The sequence below is a fragment of the Chelonia mydas genome, chromosome 3, assembly GCF_015237465.2.
Source record: "Chelonia mydas isolate rCheMyd1 chromosome 3, rCheMyd1.pri.v2, whole genome shotgun sequence".
Classification (NCBI taxonomy): Eukaryota; Metazoa; Chordata; order Testudines; family Cheloniidae; genus Chelonia; species Chelonia mydas.
This window is the reverse complement of record NC_057851.1, coordinates 35,756,757-35,777,083: the sequence shown is the minus strand read 5'-3', so window position 1 is coordinate 35,777,083 and position 20,327 is coordinate 35,756,757. Positions and strand designations below refer to the sequence as shown.

At 40.9% G+C, this 20,327-nt stretch overlaps 1 protein-coding gene across 1 annotated transcript in view; it reads left to right on the top strand.

The window, feature by feature from the left end:
- The window catches only part of SNTG2 (syntrophin gamma 2), a 247,301-nt gene that overhangs the window by 141,074 nt on the left and 85,900 nt on the right, over positions 1–20,327 (top strand). Inside the window, exon 11 of the mRNA XM_043541919.1 lies at positions 2,466–2,504. Within this exon, the coding sequence (XP_043397854.1) occupies positions 2,466–2,504 (39 nt within the window). The remainder of the gene's footprint in view (positions 1–2,465; positions 2,505–20,327) is intronic.

The following is a 20,327-nucleotide window of genomic DNA, read 5'->3' as shown; positions in this document are numbered from 1 at the left end:
CCAAGCACAGAGTAGGTCTGTTACTCAATGGGGGGTGGGGAAGAGATAATAACAGAAAATGTGGAAATGGCAGAGGTGCTTAATGACTTCTTTGTTTTGGTTTTCACCAAGAAGGTTGGTGGCGATTGGACGTCTAACATAGTGAATGCCAGTGAAAATGAGGTAGGATCAGAGTCTAAAATAGGGAAAGAACAAGTCAAAAATACTTAGACACGTTAGATGTCACCAGGGCCTGATAAAATACATCCTAGAATACTCAAGGAGCTGACAGAGGAGATATCTGAGCCATTAGCAATTATCTTTGAAAAGTCATGGAAGACGGGAGACATTCCAGAAGACTGGAAAAGGGCAAAAACGGTGCCTATCTATAAAAAGGGAAATAAGGACAACCCTGGGGAATTACAGACCAGTCAGCTTAACTTGTGTACCCAGAAAGATAATGAAGCAAATAATTAAGCAATTAATTTGCAAACACCTAGAAGATAATAAGGTGATAAATAACAGTCAGCATGGATTTGTCAAGAACAATCATGTCAAACCAACCTGATAGCTTTCTTTGACAGTGTATCAAGCCTTGTGGATAGGGGGAAAGTAGTAGATGTGGTATATCTTGACTTAAGTAAGTCTTTTGATACTGTCTTACATGACCTTCTCATAAACAAACTAGGGAAATGCAACCTAGATGGAGCTACTATAAGATGAGTGCATAACTGATTGGAAAATCCTTCCCAGAGAGTACTTATCAGTGGTTCACAGTCATGCTGGAAGGGCATAATGAGTGGGGTCCCGTAGGGATTGGGTCTAGTTCTGTTCAATATCTTCATCAATGATTTAGAAAATGGCATAGAGAATACACTTATAAAGTTTGTGGACGATACTAAGCTGGGGGGGGGGTTTGCAAGTGCTTTGGAAGATAGGATTAAAATTCAAAATGATCTGGACAAACTGGAGAAATGGTCTGAAGTAAATAGGATGAAATTCAATAAGGACAAATGCAAAGTACTCCACATAGGAAGGAACAATCAGTTGCACACATACAAAATGGGAAATGACTGCCTAGGAAGAAGTACTGCGGAAAGGGATCTGGGGGTCATAGTGGATCACAAGCTAAATATGAGTCAACAGTGTAACGCTGTTGCAAAAAAAGCACACATCATTCTGGGATGTATTTGCTGGAGTATTGTGTCCAGTTCTGGGCGCCACATTTCAGGAAATATGTGGACAAATTGGAGAAAGTCCAGAGAAAAGAAACAAAAATGATTAAAGGTCTAGAAAACATGACCTATGAGGGACGATTGGAAAAAATTGGGTTTGTTTAGTCTGGAGAAGAAAAGACAGAGAGGAGATATAACAGTTTTCAAGTACATAAAAGGTTACAAGAAGGAGGGAGAACAATTGTTCTTCTTAACCTCTGAGGATAGGACAAGAAGCAATGGGCTTATATTGCAGCAAGGGCAGTTTAGATTGGATATTAGGAAAAACTTTCTAATTGTCAGAGTGGTTAACCACTGGAATACATTGCCTAGGGAGGTTGTGGAACCTCCATCATTGGAGATTTTTAAGAGCAGGTTGGACAAACACCTGGGTCAGGAATAGTCTAGATAATACTTAGTCCTGCCTTTGAATGCAGGGCACTGGACTAGATGACCTCTCAAGGTCCCTTCCAGTTCTATGATTCTATGGTACGCCTTGCCATGAGCACATCCCAACTGCTATAAAATAAAAATTTTAGTAACAATCTTTCTTCCTTCTCAGTCTGTAGGAGAAATAGGTTGATTAGTTTATCGGAGTCTTATGGTTAGGGCAGTGAACTGAGGTCCAGGAGACTAGGTTCTGTCCCTACAACTATTACAGTCTACATGTGCAATTTTGGACTAGTCACTTAATCTTTCCGTATTTAAGTTCTGTTTCTGCTGTATAGTAGTAATAATATTTCACTTAAAAGGAGTGAAATTTATCAGAAGTGTCAGGGAGACATAGAAAAGTCTAAATCAACAGAACTCCATATTCGGTGCAGTCAGTTAAATATTGTGCAGCAAGAGAGATGAGCAGCTTCACATTGAACAATGAACTAAAGAGAAATATTGAACAACTGCCTTCATCTCTGTCCCATTCCAAATTGTGCACAGAGGCAAAACACTTAAGCACATTCTTAACTTCAAAGTGCTTAAACACTTTGTTGAATTGGGGTGCAAGTGAGGAAGGTAATATGTATCTAAAGAATGCATTATAACGCAGCCACATGAGTGGCAGAGCTAAATTTATATAGGCAATCTTAATTTTGTCAGTTCCTGACTTTTGAGGGCTTCATTTTGCAACCCTGATTTTCTTTTAATGTTGTATTTTTGTATGGAAACATATATAAATGTGTATTAAATATGTCCTTGAAAATGAATTAATATGACAAATGACAGCATCAATATATTCATCACTCTGACTACTCTTTAATCTCCGTTTTTCTGCAGATGAAAATGGCAAATAAATGCTGCTCTCTATCAGACCAGGTAAGATTTTAATTGTATTGTCCATAAATATTTACCATTAATGAAATCTCTTTAAAAATTGCTGGGGAAAAAATCTGCCTCCATGCAGTTGCTGTAGGATGCAAAAAGTTTGGAGCTACATGTAGACAGAACAAACATAATAGTAAACTGTAAGGATACTTCATTACAAATGCACTGTGTTCATTTACTTTGAAAAGTATAATTTTAGTTTTCCTCCACAATCATAATAGTCTAGCAAATTAATTGCATTCTGTTTTATACAAATAATGAAATCTTACTAATATGGTCTGTCATTGCAGCAGCCTGCTATTCAATCCTTGCTGAGAAATGGGGAGAGGCCACTTTTTTGTTTTTATGAGTTGTTTTATGGGTTTTCAGATTGGTGAAGTGAGAATTAGCCAGATTATACTTCTAGAATGGAAATGATTTTCATAAACTGAACTGTGCTGCAATCAAAGGCTGATTCTAAAATCATTCTAAAACCTGTTAGAGTCAAACATAAGTTTGTTATGTAATTAACAACTCATACATTAGTTCATCTCTTACTTTGTTTTGTCATCTTGTTTTTAAAATCTTGTTGGGAGATTTATAGAAACTTTTAGGAGGTTTATTAAATTTCTAACCCAGTAGCAATTTTTGTACCTAGGAAATCACTTCACTTTTCTTATGGGAGAATCAATATTGTGCGGAATTAAATAACTCGAGAACTATAAAAGAATTTTAAGTGCATTAGAGAATGAGCCCAAAAGTTACATCAAAAACAAAATGAATGGATGTTCCATTGAAACTTTAGTTTCTCACATAGTTCTTTCTCCTGAAACAGCCTAATGTGGATAAAATATATAATTAAGATTAGAAAAAAAAATCATTGAAACTAGGTGTCAGTTGCTAGATTATCTCTCAATTACTGAAATTTAAGCAAATATTTGCAGGGAAGAATATGCATCTTAAGACTCTTTTTTGAAGTACTGCTATTTATTTAAATTGATATCCAATAAGGGTTGATGAAAGATATTCTGAATAATTATTTTGCCTACCTGTGGTAGTGTATAAATAACAAATACTACTAATAATGTAATTTGTGCTCCCATTGGTACCTAACGCACTTGGGGGAGCACTTTTATGGATCTGTATGGATGCTAAAATCAAGCATAGGTTGAATAGCATCTGTTTTATAACTTACTATGTGAAAGGCTGAATAAAAATTTCTGTTTGAAATCAACAGGAGTTTCACTGAAGAAAGATTTGCAGGATTCGGTGCAAATGCTCTAGTTCAAGATATTAAAGAGAGAAGGACAATGGGGCAGAGTTAACTATGAGCTTTTCCCCTTAATTCCTGACTTTTGCAAGTGGTTGATTTCTTAATGTTAATGTTTGATCAATATGTATTGAGTACACATAACTTTGTTTTTCAAAAGAAATACTTGTCTCTGCAACATTCGATAGAGCAATTCTATTTCCATTCAAGATGCAAACATATTATAAGAAACGAAATCAGAATATTAATTTCAGGAACAGCAGAAGCTAAGGTATGCCTATAAATGACTCTGCTGGGGAAGGTACTATGCAAAAAGGGAAAAGAAAACAAAGATTATATAGAACTTGGCAAGATGAAGTGAATAAAAGGAACAACAATATGACTTTGAAATGTCCTGTGAAATTGTGCCCTAAAGAAATGTTCAACCAAATATGAAACTCTTGTGTACATTTCACCAGGGAATGTGGTTATTTGGACTTTGGAAAGAAAACTTTGCAGTAATAAATGAAATGGTGGGCAGAAGAGGATTTGAGATGCTTAAGTTTAATGGAGCCTATCAGTGCAAAACTACATAGGTTTGTGAATCTCTACTGTTTCTTAGTACATCTGACTGTAAAGGGGAATGAAACTTACAGGGTAGGTGGTGAAAAAATATTTGAGAAACTGAAGGAGATTTGAAAAGCTACTTTGATGTGAATTTGTGGAAGGATATTTGTGTATTTTAAGGCTTGGAAATTCTTACAAAAATAAGATAGAAGCTTTCTGTGGAGTTTGTTTGTTTGTTTGTTTTTGAGCATGTATAGTTAGATAGGGTGTATGGCTTTCATTTCTATTTCATTCTGGAACCACAGTTTTCCCCATGAACTTTAAACCCCCAAGTTCATTTATCGTATGATTGTCTTCTGAAGACTCTACCTATGCTTGTCCCGTTAGTGTAGGTACTCCACCTTCCTGACAGGTGGTAGCTGTGTCGATGGGAGAAGCCCTCTTGTCAGCATAGAGCTATCTACACCGGGGGGTTAGGTCGGTATGTACTTCATCAAACCTTCATTGTGACCTTCACTTTGCACTGGGACCTGAAATAAGACATTGCATCTGTGCTGAAAACCAACCTAATCTTAATGACATCAGTTTATTCTAGACACTGTGTGCTCATGCTAGGGTGGGAAATGCCTTGGAGAGGACTGTGGTGTTGGGGACTATTCTTTTAGTGTCTGGACTTCCAGAAACGAAGTCTAAGGGAGCATTGTAGAAGCTCATGTTGTTGTTATGTGCAGTCAGTTGAAACGGGTACCAGAATAAAGCAGATCACAGATCTTTTTTCTAGCACCTGAAGCACTGAAGGATCATTGAACGCCACACAGGACCAGGAGTAAAAAGGAACTAAGAAAATACTAGACTGGGAGAATGGAGCAGTTAAAAGCTCCAGCCAATGAAATGCTCTTAAAACATGGAAGATAACTGGAGAAGCTTTAAAAAGCACTTTATTCTATATCTGCAACAATGGGTGCCAGCAAGAAAGATGACAGTGAGAACGTAGCCTTATTTCTGACAATAGCTAGTTCTGAAGCACTTGGTATGTTTAATAGTTTTCAGTTAACTTAGGCAGGGGCTCACTATGAAATTGCACTATAAAAATTTGATGAGTACTGCACTTCACATCACAATGAAACATGAGAGAGATTTTTAAACAGGGAGTACAAAAAGAAGGTAAACCATAGAGGAGTTTGTTACTGATCTAAGGTTGAAGAGCCAATCTTGCAATTTGGGGGGCTAACTGAGTCTCTGACAAGAGGCTAGATCGTGCCTGGGATCTGGAATAAAATACTCAGAAACAGACTACTGGAAGAAGAAACCTTTGACAGAGCAATTAAAATTTGCCAAGCAAAGAAAGTTGCAGTCCTTATGGAGGATGGACACTGCTCTGACGCTATAGACATGATAGAAAATCCCAAATGCTACATGAGAAGAATCATGAGGCAGAAAATCATGTGGGCCTCAAAGTTGGAATTCAGGAAAAACAGCACATAGATTTACACACACTGTGGCAATCAAGCAGGAGTGGTGATTGAACATTTGCCAACTCCATTGTCTTATAAAAATCATTGGAGTTACTTGGGACCAATGGATCACTAATAATGAGATCCTTGAAAGAACCAGCCTACAGTCTATGCAGACTACACTGGACATTCACAGGCTTCGCTGGCTGGGACACATGGAGCACATGCCTCAAGATCCTCTGCCATGCTCTATGCCCAACTTAAGAACTGCCTGTGACACAGAGGAAGGCCAAAGCTTTGATAGAGTGTCAAGGTCAAGCAAGGCCTCAAGAAATTTAGCATTCCCACTGAAAACTGGGGAAATCCTGCCCACAACAGCTGAGTTTGGAGAAGCCAGGATAAAGCTGGTACAGTCACCAGGGGGAAGAGATCCTGTTATTGGTTAAAAGTGCGTCAAGTGCTTCGTCTCATCAAGAGGGTACTCTTTTAGAGGGATGGGGACTACAACAATTTAGAAAGAGTTTGAGGGCATCTTCCAAGGGATAGGGAAATTCTCAAGAGAGCACAGAAGAAAACTAAAAGAACCCAACTGCCCAACAATCCATGTCCCTAAGAGAGTTCCCTTTGCCCAAAAGAGAAGGCTAAAAGAGCTCAATAGGCTCATTGCTCTGGGAATCATGGAGCAAGAGAAGAATTGACAGAGTGGGTACATTTGTTGGTCATTGTCGGGAGAAAAAAGATGGAGCCCTTCACTTATGTAGAGATCCCGAAAAATTTAAAAAAAATTAAGGGAACATTTTTGTACTACATGCAAGGGGAGAAATTTTGGGGGTATGACTGATGCTAATTATTTTTCTAGATTTAATGCATCATCGTGTTTCTGGCAGCTGCTCTTAGAAAAACAAAACATTGGGATGCACTGTTCCAGTAAACTAAGGACATAAGAATGGTCACACTGTGTCAGACCACTGGTCCATTTAGCCCAGCATTCTGTCTTCCAGCAATGGCCAGTGCCCAATGCGTCAGAGGGAAAGAAAAGAACAGGGCAATGTGTCGAGTGATTGTCCAGTCCAAACTTCTGGCAGCAAGAGGTTTAGGGACACCCAGAACATGGAGTTGTGTCCCAGAACATCTTGGCTTATAGTATTTGATGGGCCTATCCTCCATGAATTTATAGAATTCTGTTTTGACCCAGTTATACTTTTGGCCTTCACTGGCAATGAGTTCCACAGGTTGACTGTGTGTTGTGTGAAGAAGTACTTCCTTTTGTTTGTTTTAAACCTCCTGCTTATTAATTTAATTGGGTGACCGCTGGTGCTTGTGAAGGGAAAAGGACTTTCCCATTCACTTTCACCACACCATTCATGATTTTATAGACCTCTTTCATATCCCCCTGTGATGAGGTGCCCATCCCACATAAGGCCTCGAAGGGTTAAAGTAGCTAGGCAGGCCAATTAACTACCCAGGATGCACCTGAGACAGGGAGCAGGCCACTAACTGGAAATGGGATCAGCTGGGCAGGAACAAGAAGGGCCTGCATAAAGCGCAGGAGCTGTGAGCAGCAACAGGTTGCAAGGAAGTAGTCTATAGGGAGGAGGGGGCTTGGGCTGGCAAACCCAGAAAGGGGTGGGGGGGGAGCCAGATAAGTAGGAAGAAGCCCAGAGAAACAGCAGAAGCCCAGGGGTAGAACTGTACAGACCTAGGCTTCTTGTTATAGGGTCCCTGGGCTGGAAACCAATGTAGAGGCCGGGCCTGGGTTCCCCTGTCAGCCACTGGGAAGTGGTGCAGGGCATTAGAGACACCCAACAAACAGCTGGTCTTGAAGGACATGCCTGCCAAAACAGATAAGGAAGGAGTACAAAACTTTCCTTGGAATGGTGAACTATGTAAGGAAAGCCAAATCTAACTGCCTAAATCAGCAACTTGAGAACACCACTGTGCAATGATGTCCAATGGACATGGGATGCAAATCTTAATACAGAGTTTGAGAAACAGAAGGATTTAATTAAAGAGGCTTCAGTCCTGACAGTTAGCATAGACCTAAGCTGTCTGTGTCTCCAAGGAAGGTATTGGTGCAGTCCTCGTACAATAGTTTAGTTAATACTGGAGACCTAGTGGCTTATGCATCATGGGTGCTAACAAAAAATGAGTGTCAATTTGCTCAAAAAGAGAAGGAGGCTTTCACTTTAGTCCACGTGTAAAAAGTTTCATGTCTTTATTTATGACAGATCTGTGTTAACTGAAATTGACCATGAACCACTTATTCCCATTGTCAAAGGGGCCCGGCAAATCTGCCTGCCCCCATCCCCTGATGGGGATTTTTTTTTTAGCTACAAGTGTATGATTTGCGATTTGATTAGAAACCTGGGAGGGGTTTGGTGGCTGCAGACACACACTCTAGAGCGTTTGACAAAAGTACAATAGAGCAAATTCCCGAGCTAGATTTTGTATGTATCCTGTTTCAGATGAAAAGTGGACTGTGCTCGCCAGAGTCATTTGCTCAGGATAAGACCCTGCAGAAAGTAATTAAGGCTACTAGCACAAGTTAGGGAGGTTCCTGGCCCCTATTATCGATGTAAGGAAGAGCTCTCAATACTAGATGGGATTTTGTTTAAAAGGATATATGAAAGTCATTTAGGGATTGAGAAATCTAAAAGAATTTTATATGGCCTCAGATGAACAGCAACACTGAGGATGCTATTAAAACTTATCTTACATGCCAAAAATAGAGGCCAAGTAAAAAAAAAAAACTATGTTGGTGGCACAGGAAAAAATTGCCCGTTGGAATAAAAAAGTGGGCATAATTTCTTTGTTTGCTGGAAAAAAAAAACATGTACTTATGCTAGACTGTGAGTCTCACTTGCAAGATAATAGTGCATGTCAAGTCTGTTTTTGCTGGACATGGTATACCTCACTTAGTAATGTCTGACAATGGGCCACAGTTTAGTGGACTTGAGTTTAAGCACTTCACAGTAAAGTACAAGTTGAGACATGTAGCCATTAGTCCCTATTATCCCAAATCCAATGAAGTTGTGGAAAACAGTGTCAGAATAATAAAGCATCTTCTGAAAAAATACTACAGAGTCAGACTCTGATCTGTATTTAGCACTGGTAAATTACAGAAAGGAATACCAGTGATGCCTGGGTTGTTACCTGCTGAGATTTTGTTCAATTCGTAAAACAAGAATGCCTGCACTATTACAAACTAATTTCAGAGTCACTGGGGACTTGCAGATGTACAGAGAGCTAAGACAAAACAAAAAAATCAATATGATTTGGAGTCAGGGGAGCTGCCAGCACTTCATGTAAATGACACTGTGCATATCTATGATGGGAAACAATGGTCTCAAACAGCAGCGGTGTCACAAGAGATTACCCCATAGTCGTATCAGGTTGTCACCCTAATGGACCATACAAAGAAGAAATAGGTGATACCTCCAAATCCCAGTCTGCTGTTTTACCCAGGAGGTCCTCAGACAGGCAACAACCATAGCAGGTTGAGACAATGGAGGCTCGAAACATAAAATGACTGGAACAAATGGACTCACCTCCTCCTGACAGCAGCAGTGCTGATGTTTGAGAGGAGCGCTGCAGATCCAAATGACAGCAAAAGGCACCTCAAAGACAATTTAATATTTTTAGTAAGTTTAGTTACAGATTACATATAAGCATTTGTAATTGTGTGTTATATTAATGTTGGTTTTTAAAATGATATTGCTAAGTTTTGGTGAGACGGGATGTGCCTTTAAAGGCTGAGCTTCCCAGACAGTCTGAGTGGGGCACGGCAGAAGCTCATGTTGTTGTTATGCTGCACGGCCAGCTGGAATCCATCACAGAATAAAGCAGATCTCTTTGAAGTACATGGAGCACTGAGTGATCACTGAACACCACAGTGGCTTACAATAAGAGTGTCATCAAGGACCATTGACCATTTTTCACACATCTGTCACTCTCTAGTGCTTTCAAGAGTGAAGTGTCTGTTGTTAAGAAATTCATTTGCTAAGTCCGTGTTTCTTGCTTTCCTGCCACGTTGTTCCTGAAAAGTTTAAGTAGGAACCAGGGCTCCCACAGCTCAGTGTTCTCTGGGAAAATGTGCTTACGCAACTAGGACCTCCCAAGGGCTAAGCACTTGTGCCAGGAGCTAAGGCAGCCAAACTATGAGGTCCCAAATTTCCAAGAAGGGCCAAGAAGGGTATCAGACATGGGGTCTGATTCTGGAGTGTGCTTCAGAGACCCAGAACTAGGAACAGTAACCTGGCCCCAGGAATTTTTCACATGGTATGCCCCAGGGCTCCCTGCTTCCCCTCTCCCAGCTGGCTCCCCCATACAGGCACTTATTGCAGCTCCCCATACTTGTAGCGGTCTTGAGGCTGTTTCTGAGTGAACCCTGTGGTTAGAGCAGAGGGGGCATGGGCTGCTGGAAGCAGGGAGAAGCCTGTCAGGCTCCTGAGAGAGGAGCTCTGGTGCTGGAGCTGTCCCCAAGGCAGCAGCAAGAAGGAGCAGTGCTGGCCACCTCACTGCCTACTCAAGTTTGGCCCTATGGACTCTCCATCACAATGGGGCCAAAAATGATTGAGTGGTATTGCAATCTGGTTCTTGGGGGTCACAGCACTGCTTAGGTTTGATCCCAAAGTCCTCCCCACCCCGTCATGACAGATGGGCTGCAGAGCAAAGCCTGAGTGGGCAGTGGGGTGGCCAGTGCTCTTTCTCTTCGCCACTGCCATTGGGAGGGCCTAGAAGTGATGACTTGGTGCCCTTGCCAATGCTATATCCCATGTGTAATGTGCATATGACCGTGGGCACCACTGCCAGTCACTACCCAGGCCTAGGGGGCTTAGAATTATGTGGGATCCAGTGGTTGGGTCCTTTCACAACTGTTGTATTAATCTCAAGGGCCAAAAGAGTTAAAGGTGTTTATAAACTTTTTCATTGTCCAACGTTAAAACAGTGATATTTCGGTCCATTTTTTTTCTACAGAGGCTGTGGTTTACTTGCTTCTTGGCAAACACCCAAAAGTGTTCAGTCTAATTTTGAACATTTATTGATCAAACACAAGAAAGCACAAGAAATTAAAATAAGCATGTATACTGAGACTGAAATACCAGGGAGGGAGAGGAGTTATTTAAGTTATATGCCTATTTTGACACAAGAACAAATGGATATAAACTGGCCATCAACAAGTTTAGGCTTGAAATTAGACAAAGGTTTCTGACCATCAGAGTAGAGTTCTAGAGTAATCGCCTATCGGGAGCAGTCGCCCACAGGGAGCAGTCGCGCACGAAGGGGCAAAAAACCTAACTGGCTTCAAGACGGAGGTTGAAAAGTTTATGGAGGGGATGATATGACAAGACTGCCTACAATGGCATGTAGTCAATCTGAGACTGCTAGCAGCAGAGATCCACAATGGCTGGTGATGGGACACCAGATGTGGAGGGCTCTGAGCTACTCCAGAATATTCTCTCCCAAGTGTCTGCCTGTTGGGTCTTGCCCACATGCTCAGAGTTTAACTGACTGCTGTATTTGGTGTCAGGAAGGAATTTCTCCCCAGGTTAGATTGGCAGAGACCCTGGGTTTTTGCCTTCCTCTGCAGCATGGGGCACGGGTTACTTGCTGGTTTAAATTCGATTAAATGGTGGATTCTCTGTAATATGATTTGAGGACTTCAGTGACTCAGCCAGAGGTTATGGATCTATTAGAGGAGAGGGTGGGTGAGGTTCTGTGACCTGCAATGTGCAGGAGGTCAGACAAGATGATCATGATGGTCACTTCTGGCTTTAACGTCTATGAAATTGAGTGATTACACAAAATAAACTAAATCAAAACCTGTTAAAGTTTATCTCCTTTTGGAAGCAAAATATCAGTCTCTTATTTTCATTAACAAATGTTCTTTGATTAAAAGGAAAGGGTTAATTTTATTCTGTCCTGATGTGTGAAGGGTATTCACAAGTCCTGTTTTTAACAGACAGAACAGATGAAAAGTGGAGGAGAGATGAGATAGGATAGAAAAGGGGGTGTGAGGGACTATGGCTTTTTTTGATATTTTTGGAATGCTGAACGGCTGGTCCATTACAAATGGATGCTTTAGCTGGTATGTTGACCGTGACACCTGTTGCTTGGCCATGGTTCACTTTCGAGTCAGGGAAATCATTTGGTTGGATCTTTTCTCCTGAGATAGGGCAGGTATCCCACTCATCTTACTGTGCTGATGTAGTTCAGTTGATTTCAAAATTCGATGAAAAGCCAAGACAGTGAGCGATAAGACAAGAAGAGGAGCAGAAGGTAACACAAAAGAAAGGGAAACAGAATGGGATCTTACATGCATCTGTGGTGCTGGCAATTAGGTATCCTCACTGATGGGCTGGGGACTGGATGTCATGATGATATGATGACTTTCACAACTCTCAGGTGAAAAACAGTTTCTTAAACAAAGCAAGGCCTAATGACCTTCCTCCCAGGAAGAAAATCTTTTACTCCTGTCTGCTTCCTCTGTTTTGGGATTTAGGAAGATGAATGAATTGAGATGAGCTGACATGAGTTGGAAAGATGAGATTTTTTTCAACGGCTCTTTTTTTTAAGATCCCCAATAAGTGGAAAAGCGGATGACGTAATCTGTGCCCTCATTATTTTGTTCACCAATTAGGCCGCACACCAATGTTGGTCCATTAATTTCTGCACTCTGTATCTTCTGGACCCCATATCTTCTTGTTTATGAAGTCCAAGCTGAACACAGTCCTTGAATCATATCAATAGGCCTTTTTTTTGTCTGGACTAATCTAGTCTTCCTGTTTTGTTTTCTTGCACTTGTTCATAATATTTATTATTGAACACAACTTGACCTATTTTCCATAGTTAATTCCCAAGCAGGAAAAAAAAATCATAAGTTATTGTGACATCTTATGAACTTAAACATACTTTATACATTTAAGCTTACAATTAGGGTAAAGTTTTAGGCCAAGTAATCACAAGACAACAGACCAGTGCCTGTCCAGGTTGTAACATATACTGTACATAATTTTGTTAGACATGTAGGATATTTACAATGACCATTGTCCAAACATTATCACCTTCTGATTCTGCTTGATATAATTTATCATACTGTTCCAGAAACTGGAAAGCGCTTGAGTGTATTATCAGGAGGCAGTAAGATTTGTTACTCAATTTCCAAAAAGACACACATCATTGAATCACTGCATATTTTTTATGAAACATTAAATTAGATACTTTTCTGTACACAGAATCATCTGTAGGGGTTTTTACAGGCTAATAGGAGTTACCGTCCTGTCATCTCATTGAAACTGTAAAAGTGTGTGATTTCTTTTCCACATTAATAGAGCAGTATTGATCAAAGGTTAATCCAGTATTTATCATTTTTAGTTTGTGCTGTAAAGCACATTTACAGGAATACAGGGTATTCCCAATAGCTCTATTTGCAATTCGATTTTATTTTCCAGTTTTGGAGATAAGGTGATGTACTCTAAATGGAACTCACTTGTAACCTGTCAGGGCATGACTCACCCCACTGCAGTAATGTTCACAGATCAGGTGTCATGATGCCTTTGCCTTTCTCTCATTTTTCATGAGCCCAGTTGTCCCACCATCCAATGGCTTGTCTAGATAGCAATCTGTACGGATACAGAGATTTAGAACCTGGAGTTGTGGGAATCAGGGTGACCGATGACAGTACCACAGTTGTATATATTTCAGCTGCCTCAAAAATAGTGGATTCTTATCTGCAGCCATTCCACACATGAAACTCCCATTAACTTATATCAGAATTTCTCATACTAATTGGTTCCATTGGTTAAAATAATATCCTGTCTGCAATGTTACTGCGGGTTAGTGTACATTTAAATTACACTATGCTAAACTAAGGAAGTGCTTTCTGAGCCTTCTCTTCTCTTCATCCTGGGGATCCCTGTTTAGAATGATGTATTGTCCTTTTAGGACCTGATCCAAGGTCTATTGATGTCAATAGTATGACTCTCATTGAAGTCAGTGGGCTCTTTGTCATCTCTCATTTGGCAAAAGAATCACAGAGAGAGTCACTTTCTTCTGATACTGAACGAGGAACTTTAACAGTATTAGCATTAAGGCTTCTCTCTGTAGCTCTTTCACTATAGAGCGACTGCTTAGAAGCTTCCCAAGCCCCTTCCTGCTAGGCTTCCTGCTACAGATTTAAAGAAATAGCGCGCACATCCTCATAGCATTAATCTCTTTTTTCTCATTTTCTTACAATAAACACAAATGATTTCTGAATATATAAAATGTTGCTAAAATTAGCTTCTTCTAGTTGTTAAATTAGAAAGATTAAGGTTTACTTCAAAATACAGTTCTAGGACTTATGCACTAAGAACGTGAAATATTGATATAGAACATGTCTGACACTCAGTTGGGTGTAGAACAGTCATTCAGGGTATTTCTACACTGCAAAAACAAGTCTGCAGCCCGGGTCAGTTGATTTGGGCTTGCACTACAGGCTAAAAATAGTGCAGATGTTTGGGCTTGGACTGGAGCCTGGGCTCTGAGACCACTGGATTTGAGAGCCCAGGCTCCAGCCCAAGCTTAAATGTCTACCCTGCTATTTTTAGCCTCATAGCATAAGTCCTTCAAGCCGAGTCAGTTGAACCAGGCTCTGAGACTCACTGCCGCAAGGCTTTTCTGCAGTGTAGACATAACCTAAGTAGCTGTTCTACACCCACCTGGGCTTCAGCTATGTTCTATATCAATATTTCCCATTCTTAATGCATAAATTCTTGGGGGTTAGATTTAAAATCTGTCTTGATAATTGCCCCTACTTTGTTTATGTGAAGGACAGTTTCACAATTCTTTGTGAAATTCTCTTGATCATCTTCACTGATTTTCTGGCAACTCAAGTCTCAGTGAAAATAAAAATGAATTGTAATGACAAATTAGTCACACTTCAAAGCACTAGACAAATATTAGCTCTACTCACTTAGGTATGTTTAATCCTCACAGTACCCCTGTGCAGTAGATAACTATTATTATCCTCATTTTACAGATGAAGAACTGCAAAGCAAAAAGGTTAAGTGACTTGCAAAAATCCACACAACAAATTGGTACATATTTGACTCAGGAAATCTTAGCTTGCAGTTCTGTGATTTCACTAGATCTCACTTTCTTCACTCAGATAAATGAGAGACTACTGAGTTTCAGAAAATACTCTCAGACTTCTAGTCATGTGAATTAACATTCCAGAAATCTCTGCTCATATCAGAAAGACTTTGGGGTTTGTGAGTCAGCTGATATTGGCTCACATTTTTGAAGTTGCAAAGCACCACAGCAATAAGCCCCCGCAAAATTCCCTGTGGAGAAAAACCCACATTGGAGGCTGGAAACTGGGAGTTCTCCTCACATTTTCTCTGTACTCTTCTGTCATGGGGAGGGAGATTCAGCCTCCAAATGCCTTGGATCATAGAAGAGCTGCTAGATGGGAGAGCGGCCTGCACAAAGACCTGTTCCTCCACATTGCCTCTGGGACATACTGTCCCTCCACTCAGCTCCATGGCACTGGACTCTTCCCTTGGCATCTTTCCCATCCGAAGCTTTCACAGCCAAAACTGGAGTCAAACAAAATTTAACACTTTTGCACAGCATGCATGTGTGGTCCTTTATATGATCTAAAGGAAGCATGGGTTTTGCTTTCTACTTCAGTGCCTCTCTTGGTCAAGCTGAGGATTGAGGAAATTTTCATTTCCTCTGCTGTGGAGGAGGAGGCAATCTGACCCTTTGGTTAGTCAGGAGGAGAACAACTTTTTAGGTTTACTTTATGCTGCTTTTAGTACTGGTTAAATAGATAGAGCTAAGAAAAAGAACATAACCAAGGACCAATTTTGCCATGCCTACTCAGATTGAATAGTACCTTACTTCACAAGTTGCCTTATTTCTTTAAAATAAGTTAGTTACCACTCAACCTTAGTAAGCAGAATCTGGCCTCAAGTAATGTGCAAGACATAGGAAGAACTAAAGATGAGAAATCACAAACAGTTAAATAGATTATGACCACAGACTGCTGAGATACTAACCACAGTCTGGAGGGAGAGAGGGAGCATAAATGATCAGCATAAACAGAACAGAAATAAACCTAGGTTACATGAAAATAATAAGAATGAACATTTACACTCAATTTGGAAAATTAATTCTGATTTCTGGTAGAAAGTACATCAAAGCATGACTTGCATGAGAATTAAATAGCAAACACACAGTGGCTGGGACTGTGAGGTATTAGCAAGGGAAGATGTTAGGGGAAAATACAGAGGGGGGAAATAAAACTACAAAGAGATAAAAGGTTGTGACAATCTTTGTCAAAGCAAAGACTATTTATGATTTATTTCAAAAACATTTTCTACAGATTGAACTGAACAGAAAGGGGTTAGAGAGGAGAAACATACTTAGATTCCGACACTCTGAATCTTGTTTTGTTGGTATCCAACATATGTGATCTCCAGAATATGATAGATGAGCTTAACCATGAAAACCGGAAAAAAGGTCTTATCTTTATTGGATACATAAGGGAATTTTCACTAAACAGTAACAGGAGAAAATAAGCCTTCAAAGTAAAAGTTTAACAGCATCAAAAGGCCACAATATTTGTCAGACTTGTGTGTTGTACTTACTGGCCCTGAGTTGGAGCCACACTCTGAATGCTTTTCATTGTCCTCTAGCATAAAGCAGCCCTAAACTAATTTGATTCATTCTACATAGGCTCTCCCATGCATAGGTGACTTTTGGGTTTTATAGATGCCACTATAGCTAATCCTATGCTACCACCTCTCACAGCTATTAGTGCACAAGGTGTGGCTGGGACTCCCTTTCATCCCAGTAATGACCAACGGTCACGAGGCCGGGGGCAACAAGTACAAACTGTTTCTCAAATGTGCATGAAGCCAGCATGAAGCAGAGGAACACCAGGATAAGGAAAGAACTCTTCTGTGCAACCCTCCCTTCACTGACTACTCCATTGCTGCTGCTGAGGATCTGGCCTTGTTTATGCTAATATTATTGATACAATGATACATGTTCTTAATATTAGAGAAACATATTATAACATGTTTTGGAGAGTGAACAAGTTCTGTATATTATATTTTTATAAATATTGTGTGCACTTTATCTGTGTGATATTATCCTGCCTGAATGCATAGACTTAACTCAAAAGTAGGCTGTAAGCAGGAAACTAAACAATGGCAAAGAGAAGGTGCTGTCCTAGGGAATACGAAGAGTCCTTGGGGAAATCATTAAGTGGGAAATAATCCCCGGTCTGTCACGTGCTAGGTTTGCAAAGTTTACTCTTCCCAGGCTGATTTTAGGATCAAAAGGTATATTAAAACCTCAAAGATACTGGCCTAGGCAGGAAGGGGAGGGAGGAGGAGGAGAAGAAAGGTTGCCAGCAGACTGAGGCTGATACACAGGCTGAGTCAACACAGACAGAAGCTGCAGCAAGCAGGCTGCTTCTTGAGCCTAGAGATGAGGGTAACTGGGCTGAATGGAGCTTACCATAGCTTCCAAGGAAAGATTAAATTGTTGGTGAGGGGAAATGTGTGTATAGCCGTCTTTTGTTTTACACTTGCGCTCTACACGCTCTGCACCTGTGGGTGAAAGAATAAATAATGCTTTGTTTTGACGAACGTGTTTTTGAATCACTTTAATCGGCTCATTGGTCTGATTTATGGAGAAAAGGGGCTTACAGAGGCCAAACTCAGTTGAGCTTGTTAAATTAGCATGGAGGGTAGGGAAAGGGTGCAGCCCAGAGGTTCATTTTAAGAGTGGTAGGGCTGCATGAAGGCAGCCAAACCTGTCACTAGAAGAGTGCACTCGAAAGCGACTACAAGGAGTCTAAAAGCACAGCTTACTATGAATCTATAAAAGCACAGGTAACCAAGACACATGTAATCATGAATGGGTAGTTAACCAATATTACGCTGGATTATAAAAATTAAAAGCAGCATTTATAAATGTTATTTAGTATCTATGCATTTAACCAAGCAAATTTTCAACAGTACAATGAACCCTTGTAAACCAGCAAAACATGATCTTGACCATTATCATGTCCAAGGATAAGAAATTCCATGCACAATGTAATTAATAGAACAATTTACAAATGTAAAAGTATTAAAAATAGTAGACATGACAATGATGTGCTTTGGTGAACTTGTCAAAAAGATTTATAAAATAGATTCGGCAAAGAGTCCTGTGGCACCTTATAGACTAACAGACGCATTGGAGCATAAGCTTTCGTGGGTGAATACCCACTTAGGGTACTATTCACTATACTATTCACTATACTATTCACCCACGAAAGCTTATGCTCCAATGCGTCTGTTAGTCTATAAGGTGCCACAGGACTCTTTGCTGCTTTTACAGATCCAGGTTAACACAGCTACCCCTCTGATACATAAAATAGATTATTTTCTTAATAAGTATTAATTGATCACTAACAAAGGTCCATCAAGTCAGCTATCAACCATCCTTACTTAAACTATGGCTGATACCTGATGCTCTGTGTAAAATGGTTAGCTCCCCACACATCAGCAAGAGAATTGTACATGTAAATCAGTGGCAAATCATCCCTCCCACTGCCCTGTGATAAGCATATTACGTGCTGCAGTCTGATGATATATTGCCTTACCATTATCTTGGGTCCTGATTGTGCCTGCTAAGTATATGGGTGGAAAGTATCTCCTGTGCAGCCCAAGTAACTGCCTGTGCTTAGGGAACTACTGCTCCATCCCTGCACCCCCTTTGGTAATCCACCCCATCCATCATTGCATGCATCACAGTTACAGGGCAAGCTGTGCTTTTAGTTCCTCTCGTATGCACACCTCTGACAGGTCTGGCTGTTTTCACCAGCCATCAGACGGTCCTACCACTCTGGGCTGCAGGCTGATGGCAGGGCCTGCCCGCGACTGGGAGTAGCACAGCAGAAGGAGATATCTTGGTCCTGCTTTGAGCAGGGTATCGGACTAGATAACCTCCTGAGGTCCCTTCCACCCCTGATATTCTATGATTCTATGTTCTGCATCTCCTGAATCAGTTAATGCACTCTCTCTGCATTCCAAGTATCTAAGAGGAATTGTTTTTTCTCAGAGTAATTTTTCCCCTAACTCCCACAAAAGCAGGGGAGATATGACCCAACCCCAAATGTGGCTTTGATAATGATAATATTGAGCCCTTAGTTTCCCTAGATACATATGTAGTTAGTAGTCATTGGCTACTACAATTCAGCCACAGGGTTTGGTTAAGTTATTGTGACTGTGTTCAGAGGTTCATTATAGGTAGTGTGAAGTAGCATTTCCCTTTGTGATCTCCCACTTAATTGAATCAAATGTTCCCTTATTTCATATTATGAATTCTCCTTCATAATTTTGAACTTTTCAACTGAAGTCATATCTTTTCAAACTAAATGTCCCCCTAGTCATTGCAATATCCTGCCAAACTTCTAAGCATCTTCTCTAGACTTCTTCAATCTCTCTTAGAATTTTTTAGATAAAGTAAAAATATAAACAGTACAGGGCTACCATTGTCTAGGATCTAGAAGTATGTTCTGTATTTGGCTTTCCACCTGGTCTCTGCCTTCAGCTTCTCTTCCATAGGTAAAATCACTGGGGGAAATGGGCGGGACATGTTGCCCTCACAACTTGTCCCTCCACTTCCTTAGGAATGCTCCTTTCAATTCTGCCTACCTATGAGTGGGGATTAAAGCAAAAGGCTTCTGCCCTTTCCCACTAAAATATACACATGTGCTGCTGCTTCTCTGTGTGATGCTTTTCTGGACCAAACCATTCCCTCCCACTACACACACACACTCCTTGTTGGTGTAACCCTGGGTCCCTGCAACAACTGCAGGGGGAGGAGGAAACAGAGATCTTGCAGGGCTGCTTTATGCTGTTATGCAGCAGACTTCTCTCCTTCACACTGAGCTAAACTACTGAAAGTTTAGGAGTGGCAAGAAGAGAAAGACAAGAGTGGGAGAATCTGCAGGCAGAGAGATTGAGAGTGCCTGTCAGAAGAGCAGGGAAAGGAAGGGAGAGTTTGCAGAGGGGAACAGAAAGAGAGAGGGAAAAGAGTGCCTGGGTGAGTGAGTGTGTGTAGTGAGGAGAGGAAAGGAGAGAAGAATAAGTTGTGTGTGAGAGAGTGAAGGGGAGTGGTAGGGAGAGAATGAACAAGTTTTGGGGAGGGGAAGTCAGTAAGAGAAGAAGAAAATGAGATCATATACAAGGGGCAGTGCTTAATTTGAAAGGAAAGAGTGCCGGAGCTCAGCTTCAGCAAGCCCCGGCACAAATTAAGCACTGGTAGGTGAGCAGAGAGTAGGATCTGCAGGCTGGGCACTCAGCTCAGCGCCACCAGCAGCAGGGCAGGTCATGGCATGGTATGGAGAATGGTGGCGGCTGGCTGGGAGCCCAGAGGTGCTGTGGCTATGAACTGCCAAGCCTAGAGGTGCCAGGGCTCAGCCCCAGCACAAATTAGGCACTGACGAGGAGTGGGGCAGAGGGAGAAAGTGAGAACTAAGGGAGGGCTATATGAATTGAAGAGGAGTGGTTACGTGTGGAT